At 39.0% G+C, this 20336-nt stretch overlaps 1 protein-coding gene across 1 annotated transcript in view; it reads left to right on the top strand.

Annotated features, from left to right (window-relative positions):
• atrnl1b (attractin-like 1b) overlaps positions 1 to 20336 on the top strand; it is a 1075952-nt gene that overhangs the window by 542419 nt on the left and 513197 nt on the right. The window contains exon 24 of the mRNA XM_039775615.1: positions 11065 to 11222. Within this exon, the coding sequence (XP_039631549.1) occupies positions 11065 to 11222 (158 nt within the window). The remainder of the gene's footprint in view (positions 1 to 11064; positions 11223 to 20336) is intronic.

The following is a 20336-nucleotide window of genomic DNA, read 5'->3' as shown; positions in this document are numbered from 1 at the left end:
CCAGAAACATAATTCTTACAGTGCCACTGCCTCTGTCCAAGTGGGAGAGGGATCCATGTAGCATAAAGATGATGGCATCCTCCACTCCTACCTTCTCCTGGTATGCGAACTGCAGAGGGTCGAGGGTGTAGCAGACCTGTGGCCTCAGGTGGTGAAGCAGCAGCCACTCCATGGTCTTCATCACATGTGATGGTGACAGGCCTAAAGTCCTTCAGCTCACCAGGACATGATTCCTTTTGGACTGGGGTGATGCAAGATGTTTTCCAAAGCCTCAGGACTCTCCCTTGTTCCAGGCTCAGGTTAGCTTCTAATCTGTATTTTATGACTCCTATAGATAAGCTTAAACCATAGGCTAAACGGTTCATAAGAGGAGCGAGGAGCCCATTCGAAGGGACCCCTTTGACTGATCCATTAGCCAGGAAACTTGATGTTCAGGAAATCTCTGACTAACCTGGCAAAGTCGGGAGGGGTGCCATGGTTATGGGAATGATATGTTTACAAAAACTGCAAAGCCTAAGTTGTCATATGCTAATGGCGTAAGTCTCTCCGAATGATACCTGGAACGAAATAGAAAAAAGGAAGTGAATAGTGACTTTTGGGACACCCTGTATAGAGAGGGAATGAAGTGAAATGGACTGGCAGACTTGTTTGACAATGGTGGAAACTCTCAAAATAAATTATATTTTTGCAAAGGCAACATTGATGCTCATATTTAAACACTTACCGAATGTGTCAATTTTGAAGTTTTACTACTTTTAGTAAAAGTTTCTTGTCATACCTCTTAAACTAACATTTCTTAAATATGAATTTATAGATAACACATGATTTCTGGTGAAATAAAATGTATGTTAAGAGTCTGAAAAAAATATGTGACTTTAAAATACCCAACATATCCTTTAATATTCACTGCATGCTTTTTTAAAAGAAAGTCTGAAACATTTTACCACTGGGAAATAAAATAATGCTTTGAATAATTTATTGCTGTTTACATTTTGGAGAGAATAAGCAATGCATAACCTGCACACTTGCGGCTTATCGATGCTAAAACAAGGCTGGTACAAGGAGCCGTACTGATATGTAAGTTGTGGTGATGGCAAAAATATGAGAAAATAGTCTTATCTGGAAAAGGAGAAAGTAGGTAAATGCATTATGCCAGAAAAATATTAAAACTCCCAGAAACACATGTAATGCAGTATTTTTTTATTCTTCAAATTGGTTAAATAATTGTCATTAGCATAATCAAAATTTATAGTAATGTTTATGCTTATATTATTATGTTAGGCACTGAGAAGCAGAAGGAGAAGCCAAACTGTTTTGCTGTAACATTTGTCAGACTTTTTGTTTCTGTCAGTTGAGCAGGTTTTCACCACCTCCTTCAACCTTGATGCTATAATTATTGAGTTTGCCTTTTTGAAATCCAAGAAAAGTTCATTCGAAGTGAAACATGTTTAATGTTTAATTTTCCTTATGTTTGTTCATGCTAATTTTAACTATAAAATAATTCAGTTCTTTAATTTCAATACATAGTAGATTGTTCCAAGCAGTCTGACTAGCTTGTTTTGCACAGATAGATGAGCGTTTCATTTATTGTGAATCCAGCTATCGTTTTCAGTACCTGCTGCCTTCAGTTCTGAGTTGAGGGGTAGGGTAGGTAGTTGAGGTAAAGTGATGGAGTGTCCGTCTACTGTGCAGTGTGCACACACATAGTCAGCTTAAAGTCACCAGCCTGCCAAACACAGGGGAAGTATAAAAGACATCCCAGACAAGGTTAAATCCAGGGTGTAAAGTGTGATAAATACCAAACCCTTGAGAGACTTGCTGCTCCTGTTTGTTACATAGTGCACTATTGGTCATTTATTACATAACATTCCACTATCAACAAGGCTTATAGTAAAATATCCAGAAATGTTGTTTCTGGTTAGTATTTAAAGATAATGCAGTCTTAGAGAAATTCTTTTTTTCATGTTGATTTAATGTCTAATATATAATACAGGTAATTTATTAGTTGTTCTTTCACCATATATTTGAAAACATCAGAAGCCCTAAGCAAGGAAAATGTACAGAGCATCTCTGTGAATATTAATTTTTTTTTAAGGCAGCAAACCAATCAACAGTGTGAAAAGAAGTGTCTTAATTGTCTTCTGTCTCTTAATTATTTAATTGACATTAATGTTGTCCTTTTTAAATGCTTTATGGTGTCCTTCATTAATTAACAGCTTGTGAACCTCAGTTCAAAAATTCAGAACTAAAGCATTATAAAGTGTGCGTGATTTCAATTAAGATAAACTTTTCTGCGACTCTACTGTGAATATTGAGATTATAATGTCATTGTTTAAGAAATGTGACTCAAAATTAATTTTTTTTAAACCTCTGATTAAATTTGTGTCTGGAACAATTCAAATATTTCACCTTGTGCTGATAAATAGGACAAGCTAATCTTTCATTGCAGACTTCTTCAAACGTTTTTTCTTAACTGTTTTTTTCTATTAGTGTTGAATGAATTTTTAACGTTAAGCAAACATGATACAATGAAAAGTAAGTATATGTGAACAAAACACCTTCTACTAACTGATTTTAAAATTGTATTTGATTCTCTTCTCTTCGCGCTAGGGCGCAGCGGCTACTCCAGATCCAAAAAAGGTGCATTTTAGCTGTTTTTACCTATTTATTTTGTCCATACAGTCAATAAATTGTGTGTGTGAAAGATACACAAAGACTTTCATACAATCGCGTCACTCTTCTGGAAATCAATACAAGATTTAGCACCAACAACTTACCTGAAGACAATCTAACAAATGAGCTCCGCGAGCTAGGCCTGCTCCTTGAACCCGCCCCCGAATCGCCTACAGGTACTATCTCAGTTAGAAGACGCGGCAAGCGGTGTGAGCGTACTCGGAAGCGCGGTAAACGAGGAGGTGTCTGAGCTAAGCTAAAGGCTAATCCAACCAGACTGGCTGTTCCGTCCGTCATTCTGGCAAATGTTCGTTCATTGGACAACAAACTTGACCATATCCGACTTCTAAAAGCAGAACGTTGCGAAGTAAGAGACTGTTGTGTTTTTTATCTTCATGGAAACCTGGCTGAATGATAATATCTCTGGCGCGGCTATACAGCTAACAGGGCTACATGCTATCCGTACGCATAGAGACGCCAGCAGATCCGGATAAACTTGCGGCGGTGGCCTGTGTGTATACATCAACACAGAATGGTGTGGAAAAACAGGTATGATCACGAAGCACTGCTCATTGCTGGTGGAATTTGTGGCAGTTAAGTGCAGACCTTATTATTTGCCGCGAGAATTTAGTGTTATTGTTATTGTGGCAGTGTACATTCCTCCTGATGCTAATGCTAAGGAGGCGCTACGCGAGCTGTATGATGCCACCAGTGACCTGCAATCTTGCCACCCTGAGGGATCTTTTATTATCGCTGGGGACTTCAATCAAGCAAATTTAAAGACTGTTCTGCCTAAACTCCACCAGCATGTTACATTTTCAACTAGAGGAGACAATATATTGGACTTGGTATATACTAACACCAAATCTGCATACAGAGCAACCCTCCACCCTCACATTGGACTGTCTGATCACAATACATACAGTAATGCTCACTCCAGCATATATGCCATTGCTGAAGAGAACAAAGCCGGTAATAAAGCAGGTCAGAACATGGCCAGATGGAGCTATTGAAGCCCTGGAGGACTGTTTTGAGTGCACAGAATGGAGTGTTTTCAGAGAAACGGCAACCACTGACCATCACATTGACATTAATGAATATGCCGAAGCAGTGAAAGGATACATTGACAAACACAACACCTTCTATGCCAGGTTTGAGACACAGAACATCAAACCAGCATGGAAGACCACCCCCTCACCAGACAATCAAGTTCTGTCCCTGTCTGCAGCTAGTGTGAGAAGGACTCTCACCAAGGTCAACCCACACACAACTGCTGGACCAGATAGCATACCTGGACGTGTGCTCAGAGTCTGTGCTGACCACCTGACTGATTTCCTAGTGGACATCTTCAACATCCCCCTGAGCCAAGCTGTTGTGCCACAATGTTTTAAAAATACCATCATCAGACCTGTCCCAAAGACAGCCACAGCTTCAGAACTCAATGACTACCTCCCAGTGGCACTTACTTCAATCATTATGAAGTGCTTTGAGTGGTTAGTCTTGAGTCACATAATGAACCAGCTGCCCCCCAAACTGTACCCTTTACAGTTTGCATATCAGTCAAACCGATCAACTGACGATGCAATTTCAATGGCACTCCACCTGACTCTGTCACACCTGGATCACCGCAATGCACATGTAAAAATGCTGTTCATTGACTTCAGCTCAGCATTCAATACTATCATCCCCAGGCAGCTGATCAGTAAGCTGAATCTGCTCGGACCTAACACCTCCATCTGCAACTGGATTCTGGACTTTCTCACTGAAAGACCCCAAACAGTACAGATTGGAAATATAAGATCTAACACCATCACACTGAGCACAGGTGCCGCCCAGGGTTGTGTGCTGAGCCCGCTACTCTTCACGCTGCTGACCCATGATTGCACTTCCAACTCTGACACAAACCACATTATCAAGTTCGCCAATGATACTAAAGTACTGGGACTCATCGAGAACGACGATGATGCGGCGTACAGAGAAGAGGTAGAACGGCTGGCACTATGGTGCAAAGACAATAATCTGTCTCTTAATGTTGAAAAGATGAAAGAGTTGATTGTTGACTTCAGGAAGACCAAGGCTGCCCATCTCCCACTCAGCATTGATGGCGTCACAGTAGAGAGAGTGAAGAGCACCAAGTTCCTCGGTGTTCACATTGACTCTGCAGCATTAGGAGCAGGTCTGCGAGATTGTGCAATAGTTTCTTTCCTCAAGCAGTCCGGCTCCTGAACACCATGCTGCCCTCCTCCACACTGGACTCTTCACTCCATACACTCTCTGGATTACATAACACTACATTGTGACGATGTGGGTTCTGGCTCCACGCTCCCATGGCTGTTTGGGAACCCTCGAACCCAACACCGTCGATAATGAAACCGAGTGAGCCAGTCAATGGAGGCAAATTGAGCATCTGAGCAAGGGGATGGTTGAAAGTACAAAAGTGCTTTTATTAAAACAGTCAACAAAAAAACAGTGTTCCATAAATAGTGCAGTTTCAAATTCATTAAATAAATAATCCATAAAAAGAACGTGGAGTAAAACCAATAAATAGAAAAAACAATCCTTAAAAACGAGAGGTTAAAATCTTTTTAGGAAGCAGTCTTAAAACCATCAACAAATACGGTGCTCTTCTGTTAGCGTCTCACCTGCTTATCCCGTATGGGCCAAGCAGCAGGCAAGACGCTCTCTACAGCTGCCCTCCTCAAACACACGCAAGACTGGAGACCTCCCGATCCCTGGCTTCGGTTTGGCTCTCATCCCAGCCTCGAGACTTGGACTCCTTGGTCTCCAGGACGCTCACACCAAGGACTGCCACTCCAAGCCTCCCGACTTCCGCTGCCTTTCTGCGGCCTTCTGCGGCTCGTCGCTTTCACCTTGGTCACTCCGCTACCTGCTCGCTCAGCGGGAGCGACATCAACACACACACGTGGGTGTCGGCCTAACACCCAGCTTCCATGCAGCTGTCCACGAAGCCATTCGCCGCGCACGCACTTCGCTCTTCGCGGCTCTCTCCCTCTCACCGACCTGCTTCCTCTACTGCTCCCGATAACCTCCGTCCTCTCATTTCCTTTCTCCGATCGTTTCTTTCTCTCCAATCGATTCTCTCTCTTTCTCCCCAACCGACTTGCGCTTCTTTTAAAAACGTGAGGGGCCATCACAGCTGCAGCATTAGCCACGGGACAATCACAAATGTGGGCAGTTCCTCACCTGTGCACACGGTGAGAAACGCCCACATCGACATCGCCAGCTGCTCGCTACAACAACGCCCCCTCACGAAGCGCCTCGGGTGCGGTGATTATTTATTTAAAATCAATGGCCTTTTCTCCACGAGCTGTGGACCCATAACACCACATACATAACACTGTATATTCTTTTTATCATAGTTATATATATATATATATATATATATGCTTTATGGCAGAACATTGATACCTTAAATGGTCATAATTAATCTGGTCCACTTAGCTGATTGGCAGTCCTGTTAACTTAAAGGTACGTCAATTTTTAAATGTTTTAGATGTTTTAGATATGCCTTTGCTGGGCACATTGGTAATGGGCCAATTTTGAATTGGCAGTCAACAAAAACACGTCTTTGAGGTGTGAGGAAATCCATACATACATACTGTACATGGGAAATACATGGAAACTTCACATAGAAAGGGGGGTGTATGTGATGTTCAAACCTAGGATATTAAAACATAAATGACGACTTAAAAATAAATCATACTTTTATATATCAGTAGATACTGGTAACTACTTAGTTTGTTTCTTCTCAATTCTCTGTGTATGCTTTATTGTTTTGTTTTTATATCATAAGAAATTTCAACAAAGACCACCAATTTCATTTATTTTATTTTTTTTTTTTGAAGCTGGTTATGAAAGTTATGTAACAGTTTATCAAGATCCTGTTAAAATACTCGTTTCCAAACAGTCTTAGTGTGTACTGGCCTTACAGTGGACAGTACAATAGGTGAACTCAGAAAATGTTTACACAGCTAGTGAGGCCATGTTTAAAAAGTAGTAACAGCACTTTTCACTGCATTCTGAGTTAACAGAATCACCCTGCGTGTATCCTTAGTTAGCAGCAGTTACTGTTATTGCAAATGTCTCCTGCTATAATTTTTAAGAGTGTAACTCAGTTATGTAGACAGCAGGCTATGTGATTGTACAGTGATCCCTCCCTGATCATGGGGGTTGCGTTCCAGAACCCCCCGCGAAATGTGAAAATCTGTGAAGTAAAAACTATATGATCATAATGTTATTTTTATATATTTTAAGCCCTTATAAACTCTCCCACACTCTTATAAACATTTACCGCACAGTTATACAGCATAAACCCTTTGTATTCTCTTAGATATTAGGCATGATTCGTTGAAATTATGTATGTAAACACACTGTTTATATACAGTAAAACCTATGTATTATTTTAGATATCGAGCGTCTCTGATATCACATATGTTACAGCCATAGACAGGCCACCAGCAATAAATACATACAATTCAAGAGAAATTGTATACAGTAAAATGTGTGTACAGTGACACTAAACATAGTACGTAGAAAATTAATTGTGGTTACTCAAAAACAATGACACGATGACTTGTCTGATAGCAATGAGTTTAGTTTTACTGCACAACAAAGGAGAGCGTTACAGCCCTTCTAAAGGAGCCTTTTCAGGTGACTGTGTAGCACTGCCGTTGTTCTTCTTCTGGCAGTCTTCAATCCAAACCCCTAAAGCAGATTCCATCCAGACTACCGCCTTATTACGTCCACTTACAACTCATTTTGTACCCTGTTTAAAGGATACTGCGGCCGTAGAGCTTATATTCTTTTCCTCCTCTTTAAATAAAAAGAATCGTGGACTCATTGATGCCATAATGGTGTCCTTCAGTGGTGTAGATGTTCCCTTCCTTTAACATATCCAAAACTTTTACCTTTTCGGCAATCGTTCGTATCTTCTGTTGGAGCTTGGGCACAGCCCCTGAAGCAGTAGCAGGAACAGATTGTTTTGGAGCCTTAACGAAGGGCTTGACTGTGCACAAAGATAAACACAATAAAGCACAAAAGTTAACTCTTTACACAGCAAAACACCCTGATGCTGAATGAGCGAGACGAGACTTCCTGGTTATTGCAGCGGAATTGAATTTGGTGCCATAAACAGTAATTTTCCTGTAATGTTCATTTCTGTCTTCCCTTGTTACACAAATCAACAACACTGTAGTGCCATGTGTAAGGTTTTGCTAATTTTTAAATACTTTGTTGAAAAAGAAAATACATAAAGCCTGTGGCATGACAGCATGGTCACTGAGTGGTTGCAAATGCTAACAGAGGGATGCACCACTAATGTTTCATATGTCATCCCACAGTCCAAAAAACATCATTCATGCAGCTGATTAAACGACTTACAGCCAGGGTCGTCAATAGCCCCTCACCTTTTCAGTAAAGGTGTCTTATTAGCCTCCATTACAGTTCATTGTGCTGCAGTTACAGCATCATCTCTAAAATGATGTGGATTCTGTATAGTCAGATCTTTAAAATAACAGATTCATGTCTCCCTTGATTTGTCAAGTTGTTTTCTGTTTTTGCAAGAACAGTTTGATCCTATATCAGTAGTGTTCCTGAAATGTAATGCTTTAAACATACTTCCTGTAATATAATCAGGGTATGAAAGGGAATTCCTTGAAATTGATTCATCATATTGTAACTGCAATGACTGCAAAGTGAACCCACTTACCACAAAACTAATAACTGAAATATTTAATACAGCCACCTGGTCTTCTCTTCAGACGTGTTACATATTACAGCTTGACATAGAGTCATATTTCTCCAAGGTAGCCTTGTTCTCATCTACATTTATTGGACCTCCTTCAAAAGGAAACCTACAGTTACAATCATTTCACACCATAAGGACCAAACTGCAAACATACACTTCAGTAAGAAAGTTGCCTTTCTGGCCCACTTTGTCTATTTTTCAAAACAACGTCAGGTACAAATAGGTAAGTATATACTCTGTACCTGGATGGGAAGATTGAAGAGGTAGAACTATTTAATAGCTAAGTTAATTCAATTCTGCTTATTTTTGTGTAATGCTCTTCACTGAATGCAGCCTCAAAGAGTAGAAGAGGTTACAGGTAAATTCAAGTACAAACTTTACAAATCACTACCTACATAATGACATACAGACAAAGATTTTTTTAAACACACAGCAAGAAAAAGCCGTTCCAAACTGACTTACATAGACCCAACAATTTCAATACATTATGACAATAGAGGAGCAGAAAACAAAAACTTAATTTAGCAGCTTCCTTGGAGAAAATAAATTAATGGGGGGTCCACAATCAGTTATCACAGACAAAGTCAGAAACAGTGACAGTCCGGGAGATGTTGACCAACTGACCCCTACACCATCCTGGGCATTCTTCAGTAAAGTCTGTGCTTGGCTATGTGATCATTTGACAGTTGAATGTTTCTATCCGTTGATTCCAACGCTCCCAGTAGCACTGATGTATTTTCATGCGCAGGAAAAGACGCAGTTGAGCTGCATTTAGTTTTTTATGTCAAAATACTTCTAGGTTTTTTTTGGCACTTACGTAAAAATTCAGATTTATATTTTATGCACTTAATGGCATAGGAGAAAGAAATTCTCACACTGCTTGGCTTTTACTCCAAACTGTGTGCAGTTTAGAAAAAAGACAAAAATGTTAGCTTTATCATTTGCATCATGAAAACAGCTTAAGTCTTTGAATATTTATTTCACCTCTGAGTTATTTATTTACTGGTTTGACTTAGTCACTTCCCTAGTGTGCCCTCTACAAAGCTGCTATCCGACTGGTGCCCTATACTAACTTGTGATCAGGCTTCTAGCACTGCTCTACTGTATCTAACCATGAAGACACAGCTATTTTCTACTTTTTTTCTGTGATTTTTTTATTTGCATCTTTCTTAGTTATCATCTGTTGCAATTTCTAAGCAACTGCTATTCAACAGCAGTATTATTTTTTGTATTTAGACAAATTATATTTAAATTGACAGGCTGACAGGTGTCATAGTAACATATCATATCTAGGTGGTTTTGGTGAGATGAAGCATTCTTCAATATCATTAACAGGTTATTTTTTCTCTTAACAACATCTCATCCTTCACACCCTTTTTTTCATAGGAGATGTCAAATTCTGTACAAATATAATACAAAATCAGTACAAATGCCACTTTCTTTGGAGCAGCCTGAATTTGTCAGGTTATGGAGTCTATAAGCTTCATGATATTTATGGCATAAGAAGCCAACTTGTTGTCACGAAATAATTTAAACAAATTAATAAAAGTGTGAATATATGAAAATGAGAAACAAATCAGCTATGATGCAAGCTTCAAAAAAGAGAAACATTTGCTGATATAAAAATTAAGGCAAAATTAAGTGATGAAACCTGACGTCATTGAGTGTTTCAGGCCTTTAATCACTCAATTATACACCCTCACCCAGGTGACCCAGCCAGGGGATATCAATCCTTGGCCTGTGCCCGAGTAGATGTGTAGACCATGGATCGCTCTGCCTAATCCAAAGCCATTTTGAAGCCTTTTTCTGTAACTTCTGTGATGTTCTTGATGGCCGTCTTCATGTGCAAGCCTGTGATGCAGTGGAACAGAGGATATATCAGGTTTTTCCACCGCAGTCACTGACCTTTTTGCTGGACCATGGCAATTTAAACAAAAGAAAACTGTTGCCCCAGTGTACAATGCCAACTGAGTGTTGACTTTCCAGTAGAGCAGTGGGTGCCCCTTTTTGTGATTGCCAATAATATGCTACCTGTTAGAGCTGGTGCTGTACGAAGGGTTAACAGGTATGGTAAGTTCAGCTACAATTTCAGCCCTTATACATGAGACATCAGACAGACGAGCCTCTCTTCTCTGTGTGAGGTGCAAAACAGGTGTGTTCCTTATTCCTTGTTGTTTCATTCTATGCACTGTACTTCCAGTTGAGCATTCACTGGTTGTCAGCTTTCAAGCACATGGGGACCACACCTATAACTAAAGACAAAATCAACCCAGTTTGACTTTATTGGAGTGTATCATTGGGTAATTGGAATCAGTCTTTGGGTTTGTCACATTAGGCGACCCGTTTTTAGGAGCACCAGAGGCCCCCAAATTCCTCTGACTTGCTAAGATTATCTAAATGAAGGCTGTAATGGAAACTTGCTGATAAAAGTAATGTAATGTGACATGGTCATTATTGGGATAACCGGAGGTTAGTAAAATCACTTAAGTACTGTTTGTTAAGATTTATCTAATGTATGAAACACTTTTTATACAATTGAAGTAGATATACTTTGTGGGAGTTTGTGTGTGTGGAGAAAGTTTATTATGCTTTTCATATATGTGTGCTGTTTTGTTTTTTTGTAGCTGGGACAATATCAGGAGAGGAAATTCCAATTGTTTCTAAGTCAAATATAAGAGACTACAGAGACAGCTTCTCTTGTGAGAAGTTCAGCTTCAGGAACAATCCCAACATCACCTTCTATGTGTATGTCAGCAACTTCTCATGGCCAATAAAAATACAGGTACATGTTATCAATCTGCTTGTTCTATGTGGTGAATAGTTTTGTGCTTGTAATGATTTTGTTCACAGGGGAAGAGGCACTTACAATTTGAACTAATCAGTGGTGATTTAATGCTTTTTTGGTTGATTTTGTTTTTAATCTTAGCTATTGATCAGCTTTCTTTGCTTTCAAGCTTTCACTGTTATTTTGCTGATTCAGGATGAAGTGTTTAATTGACTGTGGTGTGATCAGATTCATCTACTTCTGTCAATAAATAAACCCTTTAAGAGACAAGTACTTAGAGGAAACTCATGCATGACCTGTTTTTCAACTAGTATAATTTGAGCGTCACTAGTCATGAAATATGTTTTTGTATTGTGAGACCTACCTGTTTGAAATATTAATAAAGATTGGCATCTTTAACTTCAATTCTGTAGCATTTGACATTGATACCTAGATAGGTAGGTAGACTTTATTATCCTAGAGGAAAACTTGTTTGCAGCAGGAAATTAGAAAATATAAGACAGTGTTAACACCGATACAAGAAAATAAGCAAAGACACAACTGACAGCTAGTGTTATCATAACTACACATACTCAAGATTTTTACAAAGACGAATTACCATTAACAGTACACCAAATAAAAAAAATTCTGATTTTTGCAGTGCCTGTACAAGTAACAGGATTCACATTCTTATAGGTTATACTATATATTATGCTAACCTTGATATTGAGAAAACAAACATTGGTATTTAGAGTTTGTGGTATTAACATAACCAACTTTAATGTCAGTTGCTCTTCCGTCATATGTCCTCTTTTTATTTCTGCTTTGTCAGTTATATTTCAGTTTGTTGCTTTTATTTTTGGTTAGCATTTTATACCCACAAATTTCAGTTGTTTAGATTTTGTTGTTCTTTTAAATGTGTTTTTAATAGATGAAGAGTCCTAATGCAGTAATTACCTTTCATTACTTCCAAGATTTGGTCTTAATTGTGAGGTAAAGTCACTAATCACTTTTCCAAATGATGCTGTTTCTTGCCAGGCTGTTTTAATATCATTGGCCCCATTAGTATTAAAGATGATAGTGTGTTTAGTGTTGAGGTGTTTCAAATAACATGTGTAGCTTTTCACAATTTCAGATGTTTTAAGAGAAAAGCCAAAACAAAATGGTTTACATTATTTCATGTGATTGTAATTGAAATGAAATGACATTTTCACCATTTCCGTCCATCAGAATGGTTGCCATCAAGGTTCTATTGTTCTTTTGATAGTAAAATGGCTCTGTTATTGAAGCAGCAGTGTGAATCCACAGCAGGAGTGCTTTGGTTGATGTTTGTTTAGTTTAAAAGTTTGATGTTTGTACAGTGCCAGCATCAGTGCTTCTATAGTATTAGCTTTACTTTGACAGATTTTTTTCTGATTATTTTACTCTCAATTGCCTTTGTACTCTGTATCATTATAAAAAGGCTATCACTTTTGAGGGTCCTGAATTTTTGTATTCTAACTGTTAGATATGTTTTTTATGCTAATTTTATACGCAATTTGTTAACTCCTATATATTACTGTTGGATGTTTCTGTGTGCCTATCCTTGCTAAAGAAAACTAGGATCATGGCAAAATAAATTCATACTCCACCCTTTTAAGTTTTCAGGAAGCATTAAAACATGTCACATAAATTACAATATTGGGATGTATTTAAATTGAAAGGAACACAATCTTACCTCGGAGCAAGAGTGAGGAAACATATAATGTAAGCTCTTAGGAAATCCGTAGTCTGATGTAATTTTTCTTCAAATATTTCTTCCACCTGTGGGAATACACCAACAGAAATTAAAGTGTAAAAAGTTTATTATGCTTGGATTTGACAAAAAAACAAACAAACAAAATTAAACAGTTAATCAATTCATCAGTTTTTGAACCTTTGCTTATTTATTTTATGTGAAAGGAAAGCAGAGAATGTAGTTCTGTTAACTTGCCCCACAGAGATAAGGCCAGGGCAGAATTTGATCTCTGAAAAAGTAGTACTAGGGTGTTGTACCGTGTTAGCCATTATGTAACTGCCTAAAGAAGGGACCTGAGTTGCCTCAAAAGCTTGCATATTGTAATCTTTTTAGTTAGCCAATAAAAGGTGTCATTTTGCTTGGCTTTTCTCTACATCTCTGAAAAAGGAGTGCTAACTACTCTGCTTCCTTGTAACTCTGTAAACAGAATGAAACAAACAGTAAAGCTAATTTGATCATACAGAACTGTTGCAGCAATGACCCCAGCTGCCCTCACTAACTCCAATATGTTTGTTCAGTTGTGATTAACCAGTCTTGACACATTATTTATACTGGCACAGCATCTTGGCTACCAGTCAATACCAATCACTGCTTATTACCAATAACATTACTTAATGCATTAAATGTGTATTTTTGTGAATCATATGTCCTAACACATACACAGACACATACCATTAATCAAAATTTTGATGCCCCAGTAAATCAGGAGTCTCTGTTATCTCACATTAGTTATGATGATGATGATGATTAACATCAATAAGTTATTATGCTGGTAATATATGGAGAAATGATTTATTTTCTTACACCTGCAATGGGTCTCCCTTAGTAAGGCTGTCATTTGCAATCTCAAAATGCAGTAAAGCTCAATTAATGTATCAGATCATTGAATGGCATGCACCGCTGCTCAGCGCTTTAAGGAAAAAAAATCTGTTTACTACCCCACTTTTTGGGTTAAAACAAAGGCTCAAACACCCTTTGGCTTACTAAAACATGACACAAAATCTGCACTAAATTGCCCCAAATTAACATGGTCACCTTATAACATTATATTTAAGTTCATGTAAACAGCTGTAAATAATGTCTTAGAGTGAAATACTTAAGCCATGTAGAAGGCATGTTGTTGTCTTGTAAATCCACTAATGCTTACATAATGAACTAACTGAAAGTTGTGGAAAGTACATTGAATCACTCATGGTTTCAGTTTGCTGGCACTGTCATGTTTGCATACACTTTGTGGAAAATATTATTTTAAATATATCATCTGAGGATTCCTTCCTACCACTTACTTGAAAATCTACCGAGTTAAAACTTGAAGAGCAATCACAGTATAAAGGATTTCCATTCGGCAATGCTTGCCAATGACTTATTTTTTATGAAAAATAAATGTGGCTAATATTAATGCAATGATCAAGAACAGTTATATGAGTAAAGTACAGCATACAATTAGACTTGGTGAAGTTAACATAAATATTCTTCACTTTCTGTTATAAACATTTGGTTTCTCCTTTGTGCTAATGTTCTTCCCATGATAGTTTTGATAGACATGTACTGATTTTGAGATTGTAAATTATACATAATCACATCTGGGCTCACCCAGATTGATAATACCGTCTACCAACTTCTAGACAGGGGCTTCAGTCTTTGTGTTTTAATATTAACTGGCAACATTCTTAAGGATGTACCTGGCAATCAGCAGGCGCATCCATGCAATGTGCCATCATTAGCTGAATAGGCTAGCCAGGCTGGTAAGGCTCTGATAATATCTTGGCTCCAATACTAGTGTGTGGAATTGCAAATGTTGCCCCAGTTTCTGAGCTGTGTGCCCCTCAATAAATGAGTTTATAAAATGCAGAGAAGTGCTAGGCTAAGTGCTTGATATAAACATCTGTCAAGAGTTTCTTCAAACATGCTGATATTCAGCAGACTTGGCGAATGCTTGATCCCTCGCTGGCAGGCCCCAATAGCTTACATGTGCCCTACTGCTTAAGGTCCTAAACACAAAACAAGAAGGTTGTTTATTCAAATCTTTATCCTGGCAATGTATTTCCCCAAATTAGATTCTTGTAGGGGACTGGGCAGTCTAATGGTCTGGAATCCCTACAGATTTTATTTTTTTCTCTCTCTTTCTCTTCCAGGGCCTATTCATTAACCAGTTTTGCGTTCTGCACATTCATTTGTTCTTTGAAGTTATTTGTAGATGTGAATGCTGGGCATCAGTGGCATTGCAGCATTAAGGACCAGAGGCGCACAGCCCATCAGATGCTGCGCAAAATAAATAATAAACTTCATTCAGTAATTTAGCTCAGTAAAAAATTATAACCATTCTCAACTTTGTCATTCTGAACATTTGTTTCCAGTTTTTCACCATATGCTCAATTATATTTAATATTTAGAAAAATATTGTGTTTTTGCATTATGTAAATTTTTCTTGGTGCTCTGCAGGGTATGCAGAAGTGCCCTGTTTGTGAATTCTGACCACAGACTTTTTGCCGCTACTCTTTGGATCCAGCTTAGGTCCAGCAGCACCTACTAGGAAAATTAGCCTGGACTTGGCCAGACTCGAAGATCAGGCTGTTTCTAATGAGTTTGCATGCAGTTTGTGTGAAGAACTTCCAGATTTGGGTGCGACTGCCGAATCTAATGTGATGTGGGAGACCTTCCGTTACAAGACCCTGAAGGTTGCTGAGGGTTGTGTTGGTGTTGCTGGTGTTCCCAGATGGAGGTGTTTCATCTTGCAGGGCACCCTGCATATCATCAGAGTTGTCATTGAGCTGTGCACTGCGACTCCTCTCGGTCTGTACCAGGAACTGAGAAGGACAGCTGCAAGGGCTCTGAGGGCAGATAAAGAGACATTTGTTAGAGGAATCTGTGAGCAATTGACACGCCATCTGTGGTCTAGTGACCCACGTCCTCCTTACAGAGGAATCGAACCATTACGCACAACCGAATCTGTTCCTCAGAGAGTTGCAGTCAGGATGGCTGATGGAACGGTCCTTACTGGTGACACTGCAGTTGTGATCCGCTGGACTGGCTACTTTGAGCAATTGTTCAAAGCTGATCTTCCGGATAGGACGTTGGATATCTCTGGGTCCACGGTTCTTGAGGCTGATCCTCCAATTAGTTGTGAACCACCCAGTCTCACTGAAATTGCACAAGTGGTGAACCAGCTGAGGGGAGGAAAGGCTGCAGGGATCTGTGGTATCTGAGGTGAACTTCTCCAAGCTGGTAGTAAGGCTCTCCTCCTGGCATTCCAAGCAATCTTTGCTTCCATTTGGGAGACTGGCATCATCCCAACTGACTGGAAAATGGGACTTGTTGTCCCTATCTGGAAAAGGAAGGGTGGTCGCCTGGATTGTGGCAACTACAGAGGGATAACAATGCTCTCTGTGCCGGGTGAGGACCTTGCTAGGGTCATCCTCAATAGGATCCGTGATCACTTGCTCACCCACCAGCAACCGGAACAGTCTGGTTTCACGCCTAATCCTGGCACTGAGGGTTCTCATGGAGTGCAAACATGAATATCGGCAGAGTTTCTTTGCTGCCTTTGTCGATTTTTGTAAAGCGTTTGACTCAGTCGATCGAGCTGTCCTGTGGGACATCCTGAGGGTTTGCAGGATCCCCTCGAGGTTGCTGGATATCATGGGTGGCCTATACACTGGTACTGTGAGTGCTGTGCAGAGTGGAGGCAGAACCTCTGTGTTTTCCAAGTTGAGTCTGGGGTTCGTCAGGGGTGTGTTCTTGCTCCTACTCTGTTAAATGCTTGTATGGACTGGGCATTGGGCACAGTTTTGGGGTCCAGCGGCTATGGGGCATCTGTTGGTGAAGACAGATTCACGGATTTGACTTTGCTAATGATGCTGTGATCTTCGCGGAGTCAATGGAGGATCTGATCGGGGCTCTTGAGAGACTGAGCTTGTGAGTGTCCTGATGAAAAACCAAGAGCCAGACCTTTAATGACCTCTTGGGCACAGCCATCAGCAGTGTGTCTGTCTGTGGAGGAAGTGTCAACCTTGTTGAGAGGTTTACTTACCTTGGCAGTGACATTCATGTCACTGGTGACTCTTCCTATAAAGTCAGTAGACAGATTGTGAGAGCATGGGGGGGGTCATGAGGTCGTTGGAAAGGGGTGTGTGGTGCTTCCGACATCTATGCAAAAGGACGAAGATCCAAGTCTTTAGAGTCCTGGTGCTTCCTGTCTTGCTATATGGTTGCGAGACATGGACACTATCCAGTGACCAGAAACGAAGACTGGACTCCTTTGGTACTGTGTCTCTCCGGAAAATCCTTGGGTACTGTTGGTTTAACGTTGTGTCAAATGAGCAGTTGCTCATGGAGTCCTGAATGGGGCACATTACCTGCATTGTGAGGGAGTGTCAGTTACGGCACTATGGCAATGTGACGCATTTCACAGAGGGTCATCCAGCTTGTAAGATCCTCATTGTTAAGTGGCTGGACCAGGCCAAGGGGGCACCCAGAATAAAAATCAAAGGCAGATAGGAGGAAAAGTCTACATAGATAGCAACCAGACAAGAAATAAGAATCTAGTGTGCTTATAAAAATATTATAGAATAGTCAAAAGGACGTTACACAAAATGGGTATCACACTTGACTTTTTAATGAAAAATTGGTTGTTTAGTTCCATTTATTTGTTTTATTTTCTATATGGCTATGTAAGAACTTGGTTCCTGAAGTGGTGGGAAGAAACCACCAAACCTTCTCATACCCCAGCACTGTCTGTCTGGGTGAATGTGAACAAACGATTTACCCAACTAGTGCATCATGTACACAGCTATTAAAGCAATTGTTCCACACAGCTGTGGTGTGTAGACTGCACTGAATAAAGAGAGCTGAGTTAAAAAATAATAATAATAATGTGGAAGCAAATTCTCTAGAAACACGTTTGATTGGTGCCTGTTTTTCCATGGTAATGTACCACACTGCAGCATATTAAGCATCATAAAACAGAATCTCAATACTGGCACATCATTTATAGTTGTGTTTATGTATCCTCTTATTTGATGTTCATCATTTGCTTACATACCCAACAGGTAATAAGAGGTGAGAACTCACCAGGAAAACAAATGCATATTGCAGTTTGCTGAGGAGCTCCCTCAGCATTAAATTAATAGTCAGATTCCCAATTTGAAAGCCATTCTTTTGTGGTTCTCAAAACTACGCCTTAACTTTGTATGCTGCAGACATGCCAGGTTTGTGTATGGACATGTAGTGATTTTGTGTAGATGGATGGAGCCACTTGGTACCTAATTTGTGGACTTTCTTGTTTATCCTACAGTAGGAGTCATTTAACATGATTGATATCTAATTGTGCTATGTGCAAGTGAATTGGAAAGTGAATGATTTTCATGGACAGAGGTTTGTTTTGTTACACATTTAGAATTAAAAAAGCCCTTCTCTTCAGGTGCTTGTGTTGATCAGATACTGTGAATGTACTATTTCCAAGGTAAATATTTTGTGTTAATTAAGCAGTTAAGACTTTTTGAAATACTTGAGTACTCTTGTTTTTGATCTGTTGCTGATGTGTTTGTGGTATTTACTCCCTTCTGTCTTCTGATATTTCAATTATTCTGATATAATAAATTGCTAAAATTATGGAACTTTTAAAATGGTGAAGTGTTTGCCCATTACTTTGGTTAATAATGTTTTCTGTTTGCATATTTTGAAATTGCACATTTAGTTATGCACCGATGGACCAAGCTGCATAATTCTTCATTGCTCTCTTTATAGGAGAAGAACTGTGCCTGTTTGTGAGAGTTTATGTCTGAGTATCCATTTTACCTGGCACTGCTTTTAAAAGATTAATGCAAGCCTTTTGAAAGTGTTGTTGCCTGAAGATGACCCAAGGGTGAAATTAGATTAAACATGTCGGGATGTTTCAAACTACTTCCTCGCAGAACAAATGTCTCACACTGGTGGTCTTACAAGGTGTTATGAATTAGGGTTATTTTATGTAATAGCTTTCATTCATTTTTTCTCTGTGGAAGACATATGTTATATTTTCTTCCTGTAGTCTTTATAATTCAGAGTTATTCTTTACAGATTTTAATTTGGACTTCTTTTCATCTACTATGCTTCTTAATGGGGGTTTGTGTTATAGGGAATAATCAGAAATCTGCTGACTTCAAAATGCAGCTTTTTGAATTTATTTTAATTTATTATACCTATTAAGGGCACTTCTTCTTACTCTATGATCCCCTTGCAGTATACAATAATTTCCCCATGACCCTGTCCGCCACTCCGATCCTTCCTGTGGCCTATTGCAGTGTGGTTTGCTTAAAGTTTAAAGTAGATTGATTTTTTTTTCACTTTTTTCCCTAATAGGTACTTGTTTTGGATTTTAGTATTGTATTATTATACATACTTACAAACACATGCATTCTCAAACTCGTTGAATCCATTCAGGGTCTTTGGTGGCTGAATTCGGTCTTGGCAGTACTGAATGCAATGCAGGAAACAGTCGAGGAGAGAGGTCCACTCCACTCCACTCCAGGGCAAACACTTCCGTGCAGCCACACTCACTCACCCATACACAGAGGCTAATTGAGAGTCGCCAGCTAAACTAACCTGTGGACTGATTTAACTCTGATTTGTTTAGGTAATTTAGTTTTCAGATCTATTCTTACTGTAGTAGTGTTCCATTTGAAATTTATGTTTTAAATTAAAATAACATTCTATAAATATATGTGCTGTTGTGGCTTAGTACCTTTTATGCCGCTTTGTGTTCACATTGGTTTGTAGCTGACATAGTTGCTGGTTATGCTTTTCTTTTCCCCATTGGCTTGTATTCTTGGCCAAGGCTTTTTTTTTCCTTTAGCTTTCTCAATTAATTTCTGATGGGCTTTTGTGTATCTACTGCATTTTTTGATTCTCGCCTGTTCTTAATCTTCTCCTAAAGTTTCAGATACTGCCTTTGTCTGTAATCATGTGTATCCTGTTTAAGGTTTAGAGGTCAGAAGTAAAACTCTTCCAGATGAGTCGATTCTAAGCATCTTGTCCTGATCTCAGTTAAGCAATCTAGTTATATAAATAGGCTATATGTAAATATAATACAATAATGGTAATCTGTTAATGTTCCTTTTTGTCACAGACTGTTTGTTTAGTTCAGTCTAAACTCATTTGGTGTACCTGCACTCTAACATTCAACTGCATTATCTCCTGAAATATTCCTATGAGAAATTAATACTCTGAATAAATGTGGCCTGTCTTTTAAGTTATTAAGAAAAAATCCTGGAAAGGTTCACAATCTGGAGATTACAATTTAAAATAAAAATATGTAATTATATTGCGGACAAAATTCAAAGTAAAAAAATAGACTGGTAATGAGTTGAATATATAAA

The sequence above is a fragment of the Polypterus senegalus genome, chromosome 1 (genome assembly GCF_016835505.1).
Source record: "Polypterus senegalus isolate Bchr_013 chromosome 1, ASM1683550v1, whole genome shotgun sequence".
In the NCBI taxonomy this organism is placed as follows: Eukaryota; Metazoa; Chordata; class Cladistia; order Polypteriformes; family Polypteridae; genus Polypterus; species Polypterus senegalus.
Note: the sequence above shows the minus strand (reverse complement) of the source record. Positions and strands in the feature narration are given on the sequence as shown.